The 20,967-nt window shown below is 40.7% G+C and overlaps 1 protein-coding gene across 1 annotated transcript in view; it reads left to right on the forward strand.

The window, feature by feature from the left end:
• Positions 1–20,967, forward strand: part of CRYL1 (crystallin lambda 1) — a 151,369-nt gene that overhangs the window by 38,349 nt on the left and 92,053 nt on the right. Inside the window, exon 3 of the mRNA XM_026492955.4 lies at positions 13,209–13,335. Coding sequence (XP_026348740.1) covers positions 13,209–13,335 — 127 coding nt within the window. The remainder of the gene's footprint in view (positions 1–13,208; positions 13,336–20,967) is intronic.

The following is a 20,967-nucleotide window of genomic DNA, read 5'->3' on the forward strand; positions in this document are numbered from 1 at the left end:
GCAGTTCTGGGGAGGACGGTTTCATAGCAGGTCCTTGTCTGAGGTCCTGCCTTTTCTAAAGCCCACCATATGGTGACTCTACCACTGGGTGTATATCTATGGTTCCACCTACCCTTGACCAACCCACTTTGAGGGTCTTCATTTCTTTTTTTTTTAATAATTTTTATTTTGTTATATTAGTCACCATACAGTACATGCCCATGAGGGTGTTCATTTCAAACTGCCCATGAAGGATGAGCTAACTGATGGGCTGTGTACCACATGGCACAGGCTCCCAGGGGGCTGAACTCTGTTGGTAATGAAATCCTGGAAGGAGTTGGTAGGTTTGTTAGGTACACCAGGGATCCCCAGATGGAACACAAGAACCCTGGAGTCTACGTTCAAACTCAACAGGCTGGGACTCTGGTGTTAGCAGCATTCATGAGGGAGGGAGTGGATGCAAACTTCTCTCTATTTTCTCCAGTAGATTGGGTACCTTGAATCTTCAGATTATAAGCCAATAAATTGTGCCAATTAGTCCTATAAATAAGTCCCACACCAGACAGGATTTTTTTTTTTTTTTTTTTTTTTAATGAGAGAGCCATCATGGTTTGGTAGGAAGAGTGAAGGGAGGAAGTGGTTTCTATTCAATGTGTTTGAGGGAAGGAGTCAGAAGACTGATTTCCATCCCACACGTGTCTAACACTTTATGTCCTTGAGTGAGTCTGTAACCAGTTTGGGCCTCAATTTCTGAAGCATCAGAGTGAATAAACTAGATTAAATAAAAAAAGAAGCATTCTTTGTGTTTTGATGCATTTCAGAAATATATTGTTGTTTTTAAGGCTAAGTTTATTGGCTTCAGGTCGATTTAGGTATTATTTATATATGTAAATATATGTAATATTTATATAACACAATAATATATATAAATAATATATATATGTATTTTTTCAAGTGGGCAAACCTGGAAAACAGACGAGTGGTAACTCTAAAAACCAGTATTGTTTTTCTTTGCTACACATATGAACAAGAACCGTGATGTAATCAATTAGCAATTGTGTGTTATAAATTCATGTGCATAGTAGAGATCATATTCACATTGAATAACTTATTACTGAAATGGATACAGTCAGTATTTCTCTTTTCTCATGAAATATAAAATACATATAATATCTAAGAATATTAGATTTTAAAGAAACAGTTTAGAGTTTAGTTTCTGGCAATATGGCAAAATAAGTATCCTGAGAGAACTTTCTACTTCAAAGTACTGAAAAGTATTGAGTAAATGTATAGTTTATAATGCATAGCTGAGGTGGCAAGAAAGTAATGGAAATTCTGAGAGGCCAAATTTGGGAGCACAGATCCCAAGAGATACGTGAAAGTCACAGCTGCTCTAAGATATTTGCCAATCTTCCTTTGGTTTTAACAGCAAGATGGGGGATCAAGTTGGAGACCCCCAAATGATGCTAGTATTCAGAGGGTGACATTGCCGGTGAAAGGAGTTGTAGGAAAAAATAACTAGTCTGTATATGGGGGCTTGTCTGTCTTGGCCTTGGTTCTGGGTGGAGGGGAGAAAGAGTTTCTCTGAGAATTTTTAACCACAAACCAGCTCTCTAAGTTTTTGAACCCAAATTCCTATTACATGTGTGGTCTTAAAAACTAATCCAAGAATTCACATTGGTCCCTTGGTTAGTTATGCTGCAGTGCCTGTCAGAAGGAAGATATGTATTGTCTCCAGAATAACGTACCTTAAACCAAAGGCTCAAGGAATTCCCACAGAGAGAGTTCAGTGAACATCTGCTCACAACTAAAAATCCCCAAACACGTGAGAGACAAGGTTTTATGAGCATAGTAAACTGGAAGTCGGATCTGAAGGTATTATTAGCATGGAATTCAGGAGATAAAGAGATGGAAAATGCGAAAAAGTACTTAAGAAATATGGATGATACAGAGAGGATGCCTAATATATATCTCATTAGAGGTCTGAAAGATTTAGAGAAAATAAGGAAGAACAATTTATGAAGATATAATGAATGAGACTTCATTTCAGTTGAAGACATGGATCTTCATATTCTGGAAGAACCTTTGTTCTGTCCTAAGCAGGAGAAATAAAAACGATATCTATATCTACATACATCACAGGGATGCTACAAAACACCAAGGGACATAAGAAAAGTCTTAAAAGCAGTCAGAGAGAGAAAAGACAGACTACCTGTAAAAGAACGACAAATGGACAACAAACTTTTCAACAGCTAGTGGAATTCAGAATATGGTGGAACTGAGATACCACCTTACGCCAGTTAGAATGGCAAAAATAGACAAGGCAAGAAACAACAATTGTTGGAGAGGATGTGGAGAAAGGGGATCCCTCCTACATTGTTGGTGGGAATGCAAGTTGGTACAGCCACTCTGGAAAACAGTGTGGAGGTCCCTTGAAAAGTTAAAAATTGAGTTACCCTATGATCCAACCATTGCACTACTGGGTGTTTACCCCAAAGATACAGACGTAGTGAAGAGAAGGGCCATATGCACCCCAATGTTCATAGCAGCAATGTCCACAATAGCTAAATCGTGGAAGGAGCCGAGATGCCCTTCAACAGATGACTGGATTAAGAAGTTGTGGTCCATATATACAATGGAATATTACTCAGCTATCAGAAAGAACGAATTCTCAACATTTGCTGCAACATGGACGGCACTGGAGGAGATAATGCTAAGTGAAATAAGTCAAGCAGAGAAAGACAACTATCATATGATTTCTCTCATCTATGGAACATAAGAACTAGGATGATCAGTGGGGGAGGAAGGGGATGAAGGGGGGGTGGTCGGAGGGGGGAATGAAACATGAGAGACTGTGAACTATGAGAAACAGACTGAGGGCCTCAGAGAGGAGGGGGGGGTGGGGGAGTGGGATAGACCGGTGGTGCGTGGTGAGGAGGGCATGTATTGCATGGTGCACTGGGTGTTATACGCAACTAATGAATCATCGAGCTTTACATCGGAAACCGGGGATGTACTGTATGGTGACTAACATAATATAATAAAAAATCATTAAAAAAAAAGAATATGGTGGAAAATTATTGGCAAAGTACAAAGAGCCAAACATAACCTAATTATCTGATTTGAGGCAGCTTTAATAGATAAGTCGTCTCTGTTCTGTAAGCACAATTTTGGACAGTAATTTTACAGGAATTCTGCATACATCACATATTCTATTCTAAAACTTTTTTTTTTTTTTTTGAGTAAGTGTAGTAGGCAGAACAATGATTTCCCCAAAGATGTCCATGTCCTAATCCTCGGAACCTGGGAATATGTTGCCTTACATGGCAATAGAGATCAGATGTGATTAAGTTGAGAATATGAATATGGGAGATTATCCAGATGGGCTTAATGTAATCACAAGGGTCCTTATCAGGGAGAGAGAGTGAGGAAAGCCAAAGAAGGAGCTGTGATGACAGCAGAGGTTGGAGTGATGAGATTGTAGGCTATGAAATGGAAGAGGATCGTGAAGCCAAGGAAAGGGGTGAGGAGGGAGCTCTAGGAGTTAGAAGAGGCAGGGGCAGATTCGGCTCTAGGGCCTCCAGAAGGAACGCAGCCTTGCTGATACTTTGATCTTAGTCTACTTGAAATTTCTGACCCCTGGAACTGTAAGATAATACATTTGTATTGTTTAAGCCACTAAGTTTGTGGTAATTTGTTATAAAAGCAATAAGAAACAAATACAACAGCTTTATTGAGATATATATAGCATACATTTGACCCTTCTAAAGTATACAGTAAATGGTTTTTAGTATATTTACAGAGTTATGTAACTCCAAAAATTTTCAGAAGATGGATCCAAAACATGAAATGAAATGAAAATTAAATGATCTTTGGATCCTGTGGCGCTCTCCTCACTGCGGTAGTTTGCAGAACGCGAACTGTGTTCAGGGAGGTTGGGTGTTGCTGCTGGTGCACAATCTGGGGACCCTCTAGGACTAGTAAACGTTCACTCTTCCTTCTTATCTTAGGGGAGCATTTTCTGGTAGCTCTTTTTACTATATTTCCCTCGATGGTGTTTTAGATATCTATTTTCTACCATTTAAGTCAGTTCTTTCTAGATTTTATTATTATTTTATTTATTTATTTATTTATTTATTTATTTATTTATTTATTTATTTATTTATTTATTTATTTTTTATATTATGTTAGTCACCATACAGTACATCCCCGGTTTCCGATGTAAGGCTTGATGATTCATTAGTTGTGTATAACACCCAGTGCACCATGCAATACGTGCCCTCCTTACTACCCATCACCGGTCTATCCCATTCCCCCACCCCCCTCCCCTCTGAAGTCCTCAGTTTGTTTCTCATAGTCCATAGTCTCTCATGTTTCATTCCCCCTTCTGATTACCCCCCCTTTCTTTATCCCTTTCTTCCCCTACTGATCATCCTAGTTCTTATGTTCCATAGATGAGAGAAATCATATGATAGTTGTCTTTCTCTGCTTGACTTATTTCACTTAGCATTATCTCCTCCAGTGCTGTCCATGTTGTAGCAAATGTTGAGAACTCGTTCTTTCTGATAGCTGAGTAATATTCCATTGTATATATGGACCACAACTTCTTAATCCAGTCATCTGTTGAAGGGCATCTCGGCTCCTTCCACGATTTAGCTATTGTGGACATTGCTGCTATGAACATTGGGGTGCATATGGCCCTTCTCTTCACTACGTCTGTATCTTTGGGGTAAATACCCAGTAGTGCAATGGCTGGATCATAGGGTAGCTCAATTTTTAACTTTTTAAGGGACCTCCACACTGTTTTCCAGAGTGGCTGTACCAACTTGCATTCCCACCAACAATGTAGGAGGGATCCCCTTTCTCCACATCCTCTCCAACAATTGTTGTTTCTTGCCTTGTCTATTTTTGCCATTCTAACTGGCGTAAGGTGGTATCTCAGTGTGGTTTTGATTTGAATTTCCTTGATGGCTAATGATTTTGAACATTTTTTCATGTGTCTGTTAGCCATTTGTATGTCTTCATTGGAAAAGTGTCTGTTCATATCTTCTGCCCATTTTTTGATTTGTTTATTTGTTTCTCGTGTATTGAGTTTGAGAAGTTCTTTGTAGATCTTGGATACCAGTCCTTTATCTGTAGTGTCATTTGCAAATATATTCTCCCATTCCGTGGGCTGCCTCTTAGTTTTTCTGACTGTTTCCTTAGCTGTGCAGAAACTTTTAATCTTGATGAAGTCCCATAAATTCATTTTATCTTTTGTTTCTCTTGCCTTTGGGGATGTGTCATGAAAAAGGTTGCTTTGGCCGATGTCGTAGAGGTTGCTGCCTATGTTCTCCTCTAGAATTTTGATGGATTCCTGTCTCACATTGAGGTCTTTCATCCATTTGGAGTTTATTTTTGTGTATGGTGTGAGAGAGTGGTCAAGTTTCATTCTTTTGCATGTAGCTGTCCAATTTTCCCAGCACCATTTATTGAAGAGACTGTCTTTTTCCCACCGGATGTTTTTTCCTGCTTTATCAAATATTGGTTGCCCAAAGAGCCGAGGGTCCATTTCTGGGCTCTCTATTCTGTTCCATTGGTCTATGTGTCTGTTTTTGTGCCAGTACCATGCTGTCTTTGTGATCACAGCTTTGTAGTACAGCTCCAAATCCGGCATTGTGATGCCCCCAGCTTTGTTTTTCCTTTTCAACAGTTCCTTGGAGATTCGGGGCCTTTTCTGGTTCCATACAAATTTAAGGACTGTTTGTTCCAGTTCTTTGAAAAATGTCCTTGGTATTTTGATCGGGATAGCATTGAAAGTGTAGATTGCTCTGGGTAGCATGGACATTTTAACTATGTTAATTCTTCCAATCCATGAGCATGGAATATCTTTCCATCTTTTTATGTCTTCCTCAATGTCTTTCAAGAGTGATTTATAGTTTCTAGAATATAGGTCCTTTACGTCTCTGGTTAAGTTAATTCCAAGGTAACGTATGGTTTTTGGTGCTATTGTAAATGGGATGGATTCCCTAATTTCTCTTTCTTCGGTCTCGTTATTCGTGGATAGAAATGCAACTGATTTCTGAGCATTGATTTTGTATCCTGCCACGTTACTGAATTGCTCTATAACTTCTAATAGTTTGGGAGTGGCTTCTTTTGGGTTTTCCATATAGAGTATCATGTCATCTGCAAAGAGAGACATTTTGACTTCTTCTTTGCCGATTTGAATACCTTTGATCCCTTTTTATCGTCTGATTGCTGTTGCAAGGACTTCTAGTACTATGTTGAATAATAGTGGCGAGAGTGGGCATCCTTGTCGAGTTCCTGATCTTAAGGGAAAGGCTTCCAGCTTTTCTCCATTGAGAATAATATTTGCAGTAGGCTTTTCATAGATGGCTTTTATGAGATTGAGAAATGTACCTTCTATTCCTACACTCTGAAGGGTTTTAATCAGGAAAGGATGCTGCATTTTGTCAAATGCTTTTTCGGCATCGATTGAGAGGATCATATGGTTCCTGAGTCTTTTCTTGTTGATATGATGTATCACGCTGATTGATTTGCGAATATTGAACCACGCTTGCATCCCAGGTATGAATCCCACTTGATCGTGATGGATAATCCTTTTAATGTACTGTTGGATTCTATTAGCAAGTATCTTGTTGAGGATTTTGGCATCCATATTCATTAGGGAAATCGGTCTGTAATTCTCCTTTTTGAGGGGGTCTTTGCCTGGTTTGGGGATCAAGGTAATATTGGCCTCATAGAATGAGTTTGGTAGCTTTCCTTCTGTTTCTATTTTTTGAAATAGCTTTAGGAGAATAGGTATTATTTCTTCTTTGAATGTTTGGTAGAATTCCCCAGGAAAACCGTCCGGGCCTGGAGTTTTGTTATTTGAAAGGTTGTTTATCACTGACTCAATTTCTTCATAATTAATTGGCCTGTTTAAGGAATCAATTTCTTCCGGTTTCAATCTTGGTAGTTTATAGGTTTCCAGGAAGGATTCCATCTCTTCCAGATTGCTTAGTTTATTGGCATATAGCTGTTGATAAAAATTTCTAATAATCCTTCCAATTTCAGTGGTGCTCGTTGTGACCTCTCCTTTTTCATTCATAATTTTAATAATCTGGGTCCTTTCTCTTTTCTTTTGGATAAGTCTTGCCAGTGGTCTGTCAATTTTATTGATTCTCTCCAAGAACCAGCTTCTAGTCCTGTTGATCTGCTCTACTGTACTTCTGGTTTCTGCTTGATTGATTTCAGCTCTAATTTTGGTCAACTGCTTCCTCGTGCGTGGATTAGGCCTGTCCCTCTGTTGCTGTTCCAGCTTCTTGAGGTGAGAATATAAAAACTGCATTTTAGATTTTTCTATTCTTTTGAGTGAGGCTTGGATGGCTATGTATTTCCCCCTTAGGACTGCCTTTGCAGTATCCCATAGGTTTTGGACTGTTGTATTTTCATTCTCATTGGTCTCCATAAATAGTTTAATTTGATTTTTGATTTCCTGGTTTATCGAGTCATTCCTGAGCAGTATGGCTCTTAGTCTCCAAGTGTTTGAGTTTCTTCCAAATTTTTCCTTGTGGTTGAGTTCCAATTTCAGAGCGTTGTGGTCTGAGAATATGCAGGGGATAATTTCAATCTTTTGGTATCGGTTGAGACTTGTTTTGTGTCCCAGAACATGGTCTATTCTTGAGAATGTTCCATGGGCATTAGAATAGAATGAGTATTCTTTGGTTCTGGGGTGTAGTGTTCTATATATATCTATGAGGTCCAACTCGTCGAGTATGGCATTCAAAGCCTTTGATTCTTTGCTTAGTTTTTGCCAGGGTGTTCTGTCTATTTCTGATAGTGGAGTGTTGAGGTCCCCTACTATTAATGTATTTTCATTTATATGTCTCTTTATTCTGGATAAGAGTTGGCTTGTGTATCTTGCTGCTCCCCTGTTGGGGGCATATATATTTATAATTGTCATATCCACTTGTTGAATACTTTCCTTAAGAATAATATAGTGCCCTTCTGCGTCTCTAACTATAGTCTGTAGTTTAAAATCCAATTTATCTGATATGAGAATTGCTACCCCAGCTTTCTTTTGAGGACCATTTGCGTGAAAGATGGTACTCCATCCCCTTACTCTCAGTCTGAATGCATCTTTGGGTTCGAAATGAGTCTCTTGTAGACAGCAAATGGATGGGTCATTTCTTTTTATCCAGTCTGCAACCCTGTGGCGTTTATGGGATGGTTCAAACCATTTACATTAAGACTGATTACTGATAGATATGATTTTAATGTTGCCATGTTGCCAGTAAAGTCTTTTTTTGTATTGGCTGTGACTTTCTGTTCTGTATCACTCTTGGGGCCTTTTTACTTTTATAGAACCCCCCGTAATATCTCCTGTAGGGCTGGTTTCGTAGTTACAAAATTGGTTAGTGACTGGTGATTCTGAAATGTCTTTATTTCTCCATCAATTCTGAATGACAGCCTTGCTGGATAAAGGATCCTTGGCTGCATGTTTTTCTCTGAAAGAGCTTTAAATATGCTCCCCCAACCCTTTCTCTCATTCCAGGTCTGTGTAGACAGGTCTGACGTAATTCTGATGCTTTTGCCTTGGTACGTGAGAAATTTCTTTGCCCTGGCCGCTTTCAGTACTGTATCCTTGCATCTAATATTTGCGAAATGCACTATGACGTGACGTGGCGTAGGTTTGTCGTGGTTGAGCTTGGGAGGGGTCCTCTCTGCCTCTTGGACACGAATGTTTGTTTCCCTTGCTAGATTAGGGAAGTTTTCAGCTACAATTTGTTCAAATATCTCTTCTAGACCTCTGTTTTTCTCCACCCCCTCGGGGATGCCGATGATTCTAACATTGGATCGTTTCATTGAGTCAGTAATCTCCCGTAACCTACATTCGTGGGCATGGATTTTTTTAAGACCATCTTCTATTTTCATTTTTTCCTCTATTAACCCATCCTCCAATTCACTAACCCTTTCCTCTGCTTCTGCGACCCTGGCTGTCAGAGCCTCTAGTTTTGCCTGCATTTGGCTCATAGAATTTTTAATTTCTGTCAGATTCGCTCTCATTTCTGTCCTTAGGGATTCTATATTCTCAGTAACCTTTTCGTTTATACTTTTTTCAATTCTACTCATCATTTTGACCATCGTTACTCTGAATTCCATTTCTGATACTTTGGTTACATCCATATCCATTATTTCTGTGGCAGAGGCCACAGACTAACTGTCTTTTCTTTGCTGGGGGGGGCTTCTCCTTCTTGTCATTCTGATGAAGAGAGTTTGCGGGGTTTCCAGAGCCCAAATTATTGACTGGGTCCCAGGCCGTGCCCCTTGTTTTATAGGGATCTTAGGGATGTGGGCTTCTTCTTTAAAGATTTTATTTATTTATTTATGTGACAGCCAACCAGCGAGAGAGGGAACAGAAGCAGGGGAGTGGGAGAGGAAGAAGCAGGCTCCCAGCGGAGGAGCCCGATGAGGGACTCCTTTCCGGAACGCCGGGATCACGCCCTAAGCCGAAGGCAGGCGCTCAATGACTGCGCCACCCAGGCGCCTCGGGTTGTGGGCTTCTTGATTTTTCAGCCTGCCTTCTGGGGAAGGGGCCTGCCGCGCCAATACTCAGGCAGTCCTGTTTGGGTAGAGTCTCCGTGTCCCCTGCGAGGGGGGATGCGGATGGGCACTCCCTGAGCCGGTATTTCCAGGCTTTTGTTCTCTGGCGGCTTTCCCTGGCGGTTTGCTGTGCCTCTTCTGAGAGTCAGAGCAGCAGCGGCCAAATTTCAGCCTCTGTCACAGAACAGAAGGATTGCGTCCCGTTCTCTACTAATGTTCTGGCCACTTTAACTCTGTTTCTGTTGGTGCTGCTCAACCCTGCAGCGTCCCGGGATGTGCGCCCCACACCCGGCGTCCCAGCCCTCACTTCCAGGGCCGGCGCGTCTCTGTCCTTTGTGTTTCTAACACCGCCAGCCGCCAGCCGCCCCGCGCGTGCTCCCGGATCTCCCGGTCTCAGTCTAGATCCAGTGAGCGCACCGGGATTCCGGTGTTCCGCGAGATGCCTGGTGGCGCGCGCACCCGGCTCACGGTCTCAGTCTGCTGTTTTGCGGGTGCTGTCCGCGAGCCCCGCCCGCTCTCCCGTGCAAGTGGCTACCGCTTCCCGGCGCCCGAACGCGGCGGCTCCCTCCCCCTTCCGTTTATCTTCCGATATCTGTGCACAGTTTCATGGCTCCCCGCTTCGTACCTCAATACTCAGCGCTGGAGATGTTCATTTGTAGAGATCTAGATGCGTCTTCCTGCGTCTCAGGCTGGTTCCGTGGTTGTTTAGGCTGGTCTGGTACCTATCCAGCTCGACTCGGAGGACTGGCTGAAAACGGTGTCTCCTACTCCTCCGCCATCTTAACTCCTCCCCTCAGTTCTTTCTAGATTTTAGCTTATCAGATTTATAGACCGTTGATTTCCAATCTGTCGATAAGACACCACACAATACTCTAGACAGCTAATACAAACTTCTTGATGAACTGGCTAAGAAACAGACCTTGTTTTGTATATTTTCAGTAACTAATTTTAGAAACTTCTACTTCAAGGAATGTGTTATATATAAAAATATTTTTCAAATGCTTGCTCACTGGGGGTGGTGGTTATGGGTATTGAGTTCCCAGTATTGAGTTGTTCCAAGGAGGAACTTCTGCAAGTGTGTCCTTAGGATCTTCCCAAATAAGCCATTTTCTGGCCTGATTTTACGGTAGATCTTTTTTTTTAAGCGAATATATTACAGATCTTCCAAATTATCTATATGGCAGTAATCTCAGATTCTCCCTCTCCTTTAAAAAAAATTTGGGTTCAGGGGCGCCTGGGTGGCTCAGTCGTTAAGCGTCTGCCTTCCACTTGGGTCATGATCCCAGGGTCCAGGGATTGAGCCCCACATTGGGCTCCCTGCTCAGCGGGGAGCCTGCTTCTCCCTCTCACACTCCCCCTGTTGGTGTTCCCTCTCTTGCTCTGTCTCTCTGTCCAATAAATAAATAAAATCTTAAAAAAAAAAACAACTCAGGTTCAGGTCCCACGTGTGATGATGACCTGCAATGGTATTTTTATGTTTGTCGACCCAGAAGCAGGAAAGACTTTGAAACTGCCCGATCATTTGTCAGCTCTTATCTTTGCCATGGAGCTTCTTTTTGTTAAGTATAGTAATCTGTTTGCATTTTAGCATATCTTTCTGTGTGTGTGTGTGTGTGTGTGTGTGTTTGCTTTAATAGTAGCAAGAAAGTTTCCATTTCTCAGTTTGTAGCTAAAACAAAATACAAGATGCATAACTATAGGAGAGAGAAAAAACAAAAAACAAGCACAGCCCCTAACATCTGGAGCTGGCCCATCACTCCGGGCTAGGCCATGGCATTCTCCTGTTGGACGTAAGCAGTCTCAAGAGCACGCACCTCAGGCAAAGCCACTCTTAGACCATGACAGAATGAGACAAGGCAAGACCACATTTTAAATTTGTCAAAATTTGACAAAAACGAGACGACTGTGCAACCCTCAGATACGGAGCAGCCTTCTCTTGGCCAAAATGACAACTTTATCTTCAGTCTAGCCTGTCCTCCAAATGTTTATGTTTATTGAGACACTCAATGTTCAAGTTGCCTTCCCTTTCTACAGCATCCCAGCCAGTGAACTCAGACCCTCAGATCCTCTTCCAAATCACCCAGGCAAAGCTCAAATCCTGCTACAGGTTCTCTCTGACACTCTCTTACTAACAGCCCTCAGTCCCCTGCTGTGCTTTCTCTCTCAGCTCAGTGAGTGACAAACCTGACTTGCTCTTCTCTAGGTGTGTCTCTGGTAGTCTTTGGCTGAAGACATCAACAGCTTAAAGATCAGAACCATGAGCATGAAATGATGTAAAAATCCAGAAATCCACAGAATTTTTTGGAAAGCATAAATGTTGCTCCTTAGGCAACTGTGTGTGTATGTGTTCGTATTTATTTACTATGTCATGAATTATAAGTAGGACTGACCACATAATTTGTGAGGACAGGTGCAAAGGAAAATATGGAGCCCTTTGTTCGATGTTCGTTAAACATTTTGAGACCATGACAGCAGAGCATTAAACCCAGCGAGGACCCTTCTGAGCACGGGTCTCTGTGACTGCACGGGTCACACCCCATGAAGCCCCTGGTCCTGATTAGGAGATACCTTCTTTCAATCCTGTTCACCAGGGATTGATGGAAGTGGGTGAAGAATTGCTACTTTCCTATATTACCTCCTATTGGCCTTGCCTCATCTCTTCAAAAAAGAAAAAAAAAATTCAATTGTGGTAAAGTACACACAACATTAAATTTACTATCTTAATAATTTTTAAGCATACAGTTTAGTGATATCAAATGCATTCTCAGTGTCGTACAGCCATCATCTCCAAAAGGTCATCTTGCAAAACTGAAACTGTGTACCCATTAAACCACAGGTACCCTCCTCCAGCTCTGGTAGCCACCATTCTGCTTCCTGCCTCAGTGAATTATGGCTACTCTGGGTACCTCATATAAGTGGAATCGTACAGTATTTGTCTCTTTGTCACTGGCTGATTTCACTTGGTGCCATGGCCTCAGGATTCATCCATGCTGCAGCGTGTGACAATTTCCTGCCCTTTTTTTTTTTAAAGATTTATTTATTGATTTGAGAGAAGAGAGCAAATGAGAGCGAGTACATGAGCAGGCGGGAGGAGCAGAGAGATTTGGAGAAGCAGACTCCCCACTGAGCAGGGAGTCTGACTCCTGGCTTGATTCCAGGACCCTGAGATCATGACCTGAGCCCAAGGCAGATGCTTAACCAACTGAGCTATCCCGGGCGCCCCGGTTTCCTGCCTTCTTAAGGCTGAATTCCATTGTATTGGATTTCATTGTATGTATGTGCCACATTTGTTTTCATCCATGTATGGACTTTTGGGTTGTTTCCATCTTTGGCTGTTGTGAACAATGCTAGTATGAACATGAATACACATCCATCTGTTTGAGTACCTGCTTTCATTTTGGGGGGACGTATTAACAGACTTTTTGAAAAACCATCACGCTGTTTGCCACAGTGGCTTCCCCTTTTACATTTCCATCAACACTGTATATCCTCACTAACTTTTGGTTTATTTTGTATTTTTTTAATCCTAATGGGTGTAAAGTGGTATGTCATTGTCATTTTGACTTACATTTCCCTACCGATTAGTGTTTACCTTTGTTTTTAAATTTGCTTTCAAATGCTCACAGAGTCACTCTTCTTTCTAGAAAAGAGATGAAGTTTCTGGAGGAGTCAGGTTGTCTGAAAGGCTCCCTGAGTGCAGAAGAACAGCTGTCACTCATCAGTGGTTGTTTGAATATCCAAGCAGCAGTAGAGGGCGCCATGCACATTCAGGTGAGTTGATATTGCACTCCCGTCTCTAAGGACTTGAAGAGATTGTCTTCCAGACCCCTTGGAAGAACCGGGATAGATAAAGGGCAGTTGTAAGGTGCAGGCATCTTGTACCCTGAAGGTCAGGATTATGTTTTATGTGATAGGAAGCATTGTTTCAAAACATCTCCTATATGGGCTCTCATCAAGTTACTGTGATTAAATGTTGTCTTTCAGAGGTGTTAGAATTTTGAACAGAAATAGGTTTTCTGGACAGCCAACACTTTTATTTTATTTTCCTATTGAATGAGAGAGTATATTCTTGTTCTCATATATAATTGAGTAAAAACTTTAAAAAAATCATCTGAAATAAACCCTTTCATTTCTTGTAACATTTGCATTTAGCTTTTCCAACAACTTAAAAAAAGAACTGCTCGGGGTGCAGTTTGCATAGCAGAGCAAGCTGCAGGCGGGCTCCTCAAGGGCTGTGCAGGCAGCTTGGTGCCTGTCCCGTCAGGACCCATCCCTCCTGGAGCTCCTGTGTCTATACATAGCTCCTGCCCCTATTTAAGAACCTGGACGTATAAATTTGTCTTTTAAAAATGTTACACTTACTGCCATAAGGTTTAAGTGGATTTACCTAAAACTGAAAGAAGCATCACTCCTGATACCCTCCTTGATACTTTGTGTTGTGAGGCTTGCACATTTCATGTTGTTTCTTTGATGACATTCTAGCTGAGAATTTGGGAGCAAACCAAAAATACTGAGTGTGTTTTATGGTGAGCTGCTGCTCTGAGATTGAGGTCAAATACAGTCAATCGAGGTCTTTGTCTTTGTAGCTGTAAAATTTCTCTAGTTCATTTAACAAATGTGTATCAAACAGAACATAAGAAGAGGACTTGATACATAGGATATGTCAATTCCATATCTCTTTTTTGAGTATTTTCATCTCTGTCTCTCATTTGGCGAAGGCTGTATAAAACTGGGGGGCTTGCAAGGGATCAGAGGGCTCTTTTCGGGAGGGATCAGAGGGCTCCTTTCGGGAACTTTCCAAAGCCATCTCTTTCTACCCTGCTGTGCTGCAGAGTGCTGTCAGGAAGGGACTCGCTTCTGAGGAGCACAGAAGCCTTCTAGCCTTTGCAGTGTGGGCTCAGCAGAGACAGTTCTGTACACGTGTTTGGTTTCCAAGGAAAGTGTATGCTTCATATGCTGATCTTGCTGGAGGAGGAAAAACAATGAGATTTTGTGGCTCCTGACATTAGCGAGGACCTGTGGGAGCTTCCTGCTGTGGAGGTGGTGGTTGAGGACACAGACTTTTAGTCAAGTGGACTTTGCACTGAGCAGCTGTGTGCCCTTGTGAGTTTAACTTTTAAGCCCCACTTCCTCATCTGGACGGTGGGCATAATACCCAGTGCACCAGGTAGTTGTGAAGAGAACTGTCCGTGCTCACATCTAAGGTCACCCTCATTAAAGGCAAGCCTCCATTTTTCCAACGAGAAGATTAAAAAAAATTCTTTTTGGGTCAATTTGATATATAATATTTACATAATATATAATAAGATATTATAATTACATATATGATGTGATCTGAAATAGGACTATGTAACACATTACTGAAATAGTTCTACTTTCCCATTTCACAAAACACTTCTTTTTAAAAAAATTTTAAAGATTTTATTTCTATATTTGAGAGAGAGAGAGAGAGCATGAGAAGTGGGAGGGACAAAGGGAGAGGGACAAGCAGACTCCCCGCTGGGCGCGGAGCCAGATGGGGCCACACAACTGTGACCGACTTGATGTGGGGCTTGATCCAGGACCCTGACATCATGACCTGAGCTGAAGTCAGACGCTTAGCCAACTGAGCCACCAGGTGTCCCAAAACACTTCTGTTCAGGCGTCTCTGACTCCGGTGTCTTTGTCTTCAGTAGAGGGATGTTTTTGAGTCTCCTTTCTAGACAGAGTTTTCCAGAGCACATCATTATTGCTTTCCTGAGATGTTGCTGTGCAAAGCTTTTTAAGCCACATATGACATGGCGTTAGAAGTCTCATCTCCATAATGCTAAGTGAAATAAGTCAAGCAGAGAAAGACAATTATCATATGGTTTCTCTCATCTATGGAACATAAGAACTAGGAAGATCAGTAGGGGAAGAAAGGGATAAAGAAAGGGGGGGTAATCAGAAGGGGGAATGAAGCATGAGAGACTATGGACTCTGAGAAACAAACTGAGGGCCTTAGAGGGGAGGGGGGTGGGGGAATGGGATAGGCTGGTGATGGGTAGTAAGGAGGGCACGTATTGCATGGTGCACTGGGTGTTATACGCAACTAATGAATCATCGAGCTTTACATCAAAAACCAGGGATGTACTGTATGGTGACTAACATAATATAATAAAAATTAAAAAAAAAAAAAAACATATTCTCTGTTCAAAAAAAAGAAGTCTCATCTCCAGCCTCAACTACTAATTCTCAAACCTTCAGGTGTTTTTTTTCTCTCTTCAGTGGTATACTTGTGGTTCCTCAATGTAACAACTGGCTATGTGACTTTTTTTCTTTTAAAATGATCTTTATAAAGTTTATTTCCAAATTTCCCAGCACTAGCAATTGTGAAACCATGCCTTAGGAATAACTCAAATGTCTATGTTAAATTTCTTTGTCTCCTGGTCCCATTTGAAAAAATAGGTTTTATCAGATGATTTCTATGCTAGCATGATTGAATTCAGAAGAATGTGTCTTTCCCAAACAGTATATTTTTTTTAAAAAATGGAGATCCCTTCATAATAGAACTTTGTAATGACTTGAATATAAGGCAAGTCTTTTTTATGGGATAATTTTTGGGGAATATTGTAAGTTATAATGCATGTAAAATGCTTAGCCACAGCACTTGGCACATAGAAAATGCCCCAGAAATTGATAAAATAAGTAATTTTATAATGTGACCATTTGTATACAAATTTGATAATAAATGATGTGGGGCAATATATGTTGATCTATGCAAAAGTATTGAAAACTGCTCTTTAAGGTCTGTCTTTATTTTATAGATTGAATGTATTTACATGGCATTTACATGTTGAGCAGCATCTATTATGCAGAACAACACTGAGTCAGGCAGTGTAGGGAGAGGAATATAGAAAAGACGATGTAAACTCTACTACGTTTATCTCCTGTAAGAGATTATGTTCTTCAGAAATTACTTGTACCTCTAGTCCCACAAAGAGTAGTGGAGAAGGGCACAGATCTGAGCTGGAGGCTTTGGGAAGATTTGATGAAGGTAGGATTTGAGCCTGCTTTGGCTTTTGACAAGTGGATTTTGGGGGATGGGGTGGGGACAGTTTCTCAGAAAGAGATGAACAGAGGATGAGAGGTGCCTGTGAGTATGTTTGTGGCAACCAGAGTAGAATGGTGAGGCTGAGTCACGGGGCAGTTGGAGAGGTGGGAAAAGGCTGGAAGTGGAAGCTAAGTAGAGAATGCTTGGAATGCCAAACTGAAGACTTATTTAGATAAAATGAGTAAATCTTTCTAAAATGCTTGGAGTATTGCATTTCTATACACGAACAATGAGACTGAAGAAAGAGAAATTAGGGAATCCATCCCATTTACAAGAGCACCAAAAATCATACGTTATCTTGGAATTAACTTAACCAGAGACGTAAACGATCTATATTCTAGAAACTACAAGTCACTCTTGAAAGACATTGAAGAAGACACAAAAAGATGGAAAAATATTCCATGCTCATGGATCGGAAGAATTAACATAGTTAAAATGTCCATGCTACCCAGAGCAATCTACACTTTCAATGCCATCCCAATCAAAATACCAATGACATTTTTCAAAGAACTGGAACAAACAGCCCTTAAATTTGTGTGGAACCAGAAAAGGCCCCGAATCCCCAAGGAATTGTTGAAATGGAAAAACAAAGCTGGGGGCATCACAATGCCGGATTTCAAACTGTACTACAAAGCTGTGATCTCAAAGACAGCATGGTACTGGCACAAAAACAGACACATAGACCAATGGAACAGAATAGAGAACCCAGAAATGGACCCTCGGCTCTTTGGGCAACTAATCTTTGATAAAGGAGGAAAAAACATCCAGTGGAAAAAAGACAGTGTCTTCAATAAATGGTGCTGGGAAAATTGGTCAGCTTCGTGCAAAAGAATGAAACTTGACCACTCTCTCACACCATACACAAAGATAAACTCTAAATGGATGAAAGACCTCGATGTGAGACAGGAATCCATCAAAATCCTAGAGGAGAACATAGGCAGCCACCTCTATGACATCAGCCACAGCAACCTTTTTCATGACACATGTCCAAAGGCAAGAGAAACAAAAGAAAAAATGAACTTGTGGGAGTTCATCAAGATAAAAAGCTTCTGCACAGCCAAGGAAACAGTCAAAAAAACTAAGAGGCAGCCCACGGAATGGGAGAATATATTTGCAAATGATGCTACAGATAAAAGACTGGTATCCAAGATCTACAAAGAACTTCTCAAACTCAATATGCGAGAAACAAACAAATCATAAAATGGGCAGAAGATATGAACAGATGCTTTTCCAATGAAGACGTACAAATGGCTAACAGACACATGAAAAAATGTTCAAAATCATTAGCCATCAGGGAAATTCAAATCAAAACCACATTGAGATACCACCTTACGCCAGTTAGAATGGCAAAAATTGACAAGGCAAGAAACAACAATTGCTGGAGAGGATGTGGAGAAAGGGGATCCCTCCTACATTGTTGGTGGGAATGCAAGTTGGTGCAGCCACTCTGGAAAACAGTGTGGAGGTCCCTTAAAAAGTTAAAAATTGAGCTACCCTATGATCCAGCCATTGCACTACTGGGTATTTACCCCAAAGATACAGACGTAGTGAAGAGAAGGGCCATATGCACCCCAATGTTCATAGCAGCAATGTCCACAATAGCTAAATTGTGAAAGGAACCGAGATGCCCTTCAACAGATGACTGGATTAAGAAGATGTGGTCCATATATATGATGGAATATTAGCCACCAGAAAGAACGATTACCAACATTTGTAGCAACATGGACGGGACTGGAGGAGATTATGCTAAGTGAAATAAGTCAAGCAGAGAAAGACAATTATCATATTGTTTCACTCATTTATGGAACATAAGAATGGAATATTACTCAGCTATCAAAAAGAACAGTTTCTCAACATTTGCTGCAACATGGACGGCACTGGTGGAGATAATGCTAAGTGAGATAAGTCAAGCAGAGAAAGACAATTATATGGTTTCTCTCATCTATGGAACATAAGAACTAGGAAGATCGGTAGGGGAAGAAAGGGATAAAGAAAGGGGGGGTAATCAGAAGGGGGAATGAAGCATGAGAGACTATGGACTCTGAAAAACAAACTGAGGGCTTCAGAGGGGAGGGGGGTGGGGGAATGGGATAGGCTGGTGATGGGTAGTAAGGAGGGCACGTATTGCATGGTGCACTGGGTGTTATACGCAACTAATGAATCATCGAACTTTACATCAAAAATCAGGGATGTGCTGTATGGTGACTAACATAATATAATAAAAAAATATTATTATAAAAAAATAAATAAAATGCTTGGAGTAATGCATGGCACATAAGAGTCCTATATAAGTGTTCTCTTAAAGAAATAAAGAGTTTGCGTTTCATTCTATATCCTGATTAGAATCCTCAAAGGAAGGTGTTCAGTAGGACAGTGAAACAAATCAGAAGGAAAAATGGGTAAGAGAAAAAAAATCAAGATTTCATTTTTGTCCATTCCTTTGATTTTCTTGGGCATGTTTATACGTTTCTTTATATGATATAGGGCAAATTTGATTTTCCAAATTTTGCAACTAATACATATTGATTTCACCTTATGTTTATCAAACAAATAAATAGACACCCCCCAAATCAAAACCTGCCTAACATTATGTCACATGTTTGTTAAATTACATTAGGTTTCTAACAACCTAAGAATGTTAAAAATATATTTTGAAGAGTGAAGAGTGAAGAAAGTTTAGGAGAATCCCATATACGTCCATTATTCCAAAAATGTCTTAACATTTTGATATATTTGTATTTCTTTCCATTTCTCCTATTTATTTCCTGTCATTCTCTAACATACTTGATATTATACTCTAAATAGAGTTTTGTATCATGATTTTTGTTTAAAGCTTAAAGAACTTCTGGCTGTGTGTTTGCCAAGATCCTATCAGATAGGAGTATAATTTTTGGACTTATTGTTATGGGGCACCTGGGTGGCTCAGTCATTAAGCGTCTATCTTCGGCTCAGGTCATGATCCCAGGGTCCTGGGGTCGAGCCCTGCGTCGGGCTCGGGGAGGCTGTTTCTCCTTTTTGCAGTCCCCCTGCTTATGTTTCCTCTCTCTCTCTCTCTCTCTGTCAAATAAATAAAGTCTTAAAAAAATTATCATGTTTATCATGTGAAATCTAACCTGAAAGAACCTTCCATGTAAGAATGACATTAAAGCTGAAGTTCCAAAATGCCTTCTGTCACGCGTCTACTCTACCAGGCCTCATGGTCCTGCCTTAGTGCCCATAGACTTCTTGCTATCTCTACCCTTAGCTTTTATAATTCCCTTTTCCAATTTATAAAAGGAAACATTCACAATGTAGAAAAATTAATCTAGGCTATTTGGAGACATTTTTCTTATAAAAAGGAAACTTAACATTACGTTTGCAAATTGTTCAAAAGCAGGGGTCAGAGTTTGTGAATTAACAAATAAGCAAAACCATTGCTTGCTGCACAGTTCAACTACAAAAGTCCCACTGTAGGATTTACTGAGTCCCCAAGGATCAAAGCCCCAGAAATGTGAGTGTAACTCTCGGTGGTAGATTTGTCTTCTATTCAAACCCCAGAGGGCAGGAGCACGGATCAGAAAGTTCCTTAATTGTCTGCTGAAATGTGGGAGCATACAAGAATGAAACCTGAATTTCTAGAACTTAGCGCAATTTGGAAATCAAATCTTGTCTAGCGAGAAAATCAACTATGCTGGAAAAGTAAGTTTATTCTGAAAAGCCTGTCTAAAGCTTTGACTGACTCTTAAAGAGCATTAAGGCTCATTAGCCAGGATATAGAGCCTTTATCTGATCTCTGGAATTTAAGACTTGAGATTTAAGTAGCTGGTGGGAGCCATGGGAATGGCTTATAGAATGAGGGAGTTTAAATGACTTTCCTTATACAAAATGAAGGACAACTGCTGAAATCTGGAAGTAAAAATTACATCATCTGTGTGGATAAGGAGAATTTACATCTGAACTTTACCTTTAAAATTTAGAGGATGCTGGTCATTTTGATGAGGACTTTCAGGCTCTGTCAGTAATTATAGGATGCAGTATTCATGAACACTAACACCACTTTTAAATTTATGTTTTCTTAAAGGATGGGAACTTGTTGGACTTTTGGTCTTGGTTCACTGAGGCGCAGAATAATGCTTTCAGTAGGGTTGGGGGTGTGGGTGTGGGGTGCTTGCGTAGCGAAGGGCACATGGGGCAGCCAACACTGAGAACATACAGGAGTGTACATGGAAACTTGAATTTCATTTTTCCTGTTCCATGTGCTTTTTTTAAAGAAAAATTTGTAGAATCACGTTTACCGAGGTACAGTTCACATATAATAAAATTCACCAGTTTTAGTGATCAGTTCTATGTGT

This window comes from Ursus arctos, unplaced genomic scaffold (assembly GCF_023065955.2).
Source record: "Ursus arctos isolate Adak ecotype North America unplaced genomic scaffold, UrsArc2.0 scaffold_10, whole genome shotgun sequence".
Classification (NCBI taxonomy): Eukaryota; Metazoa; Chordata; class Mammalia; order Carnivora; family Ursidae; genus Ursus; species Ursus arctos.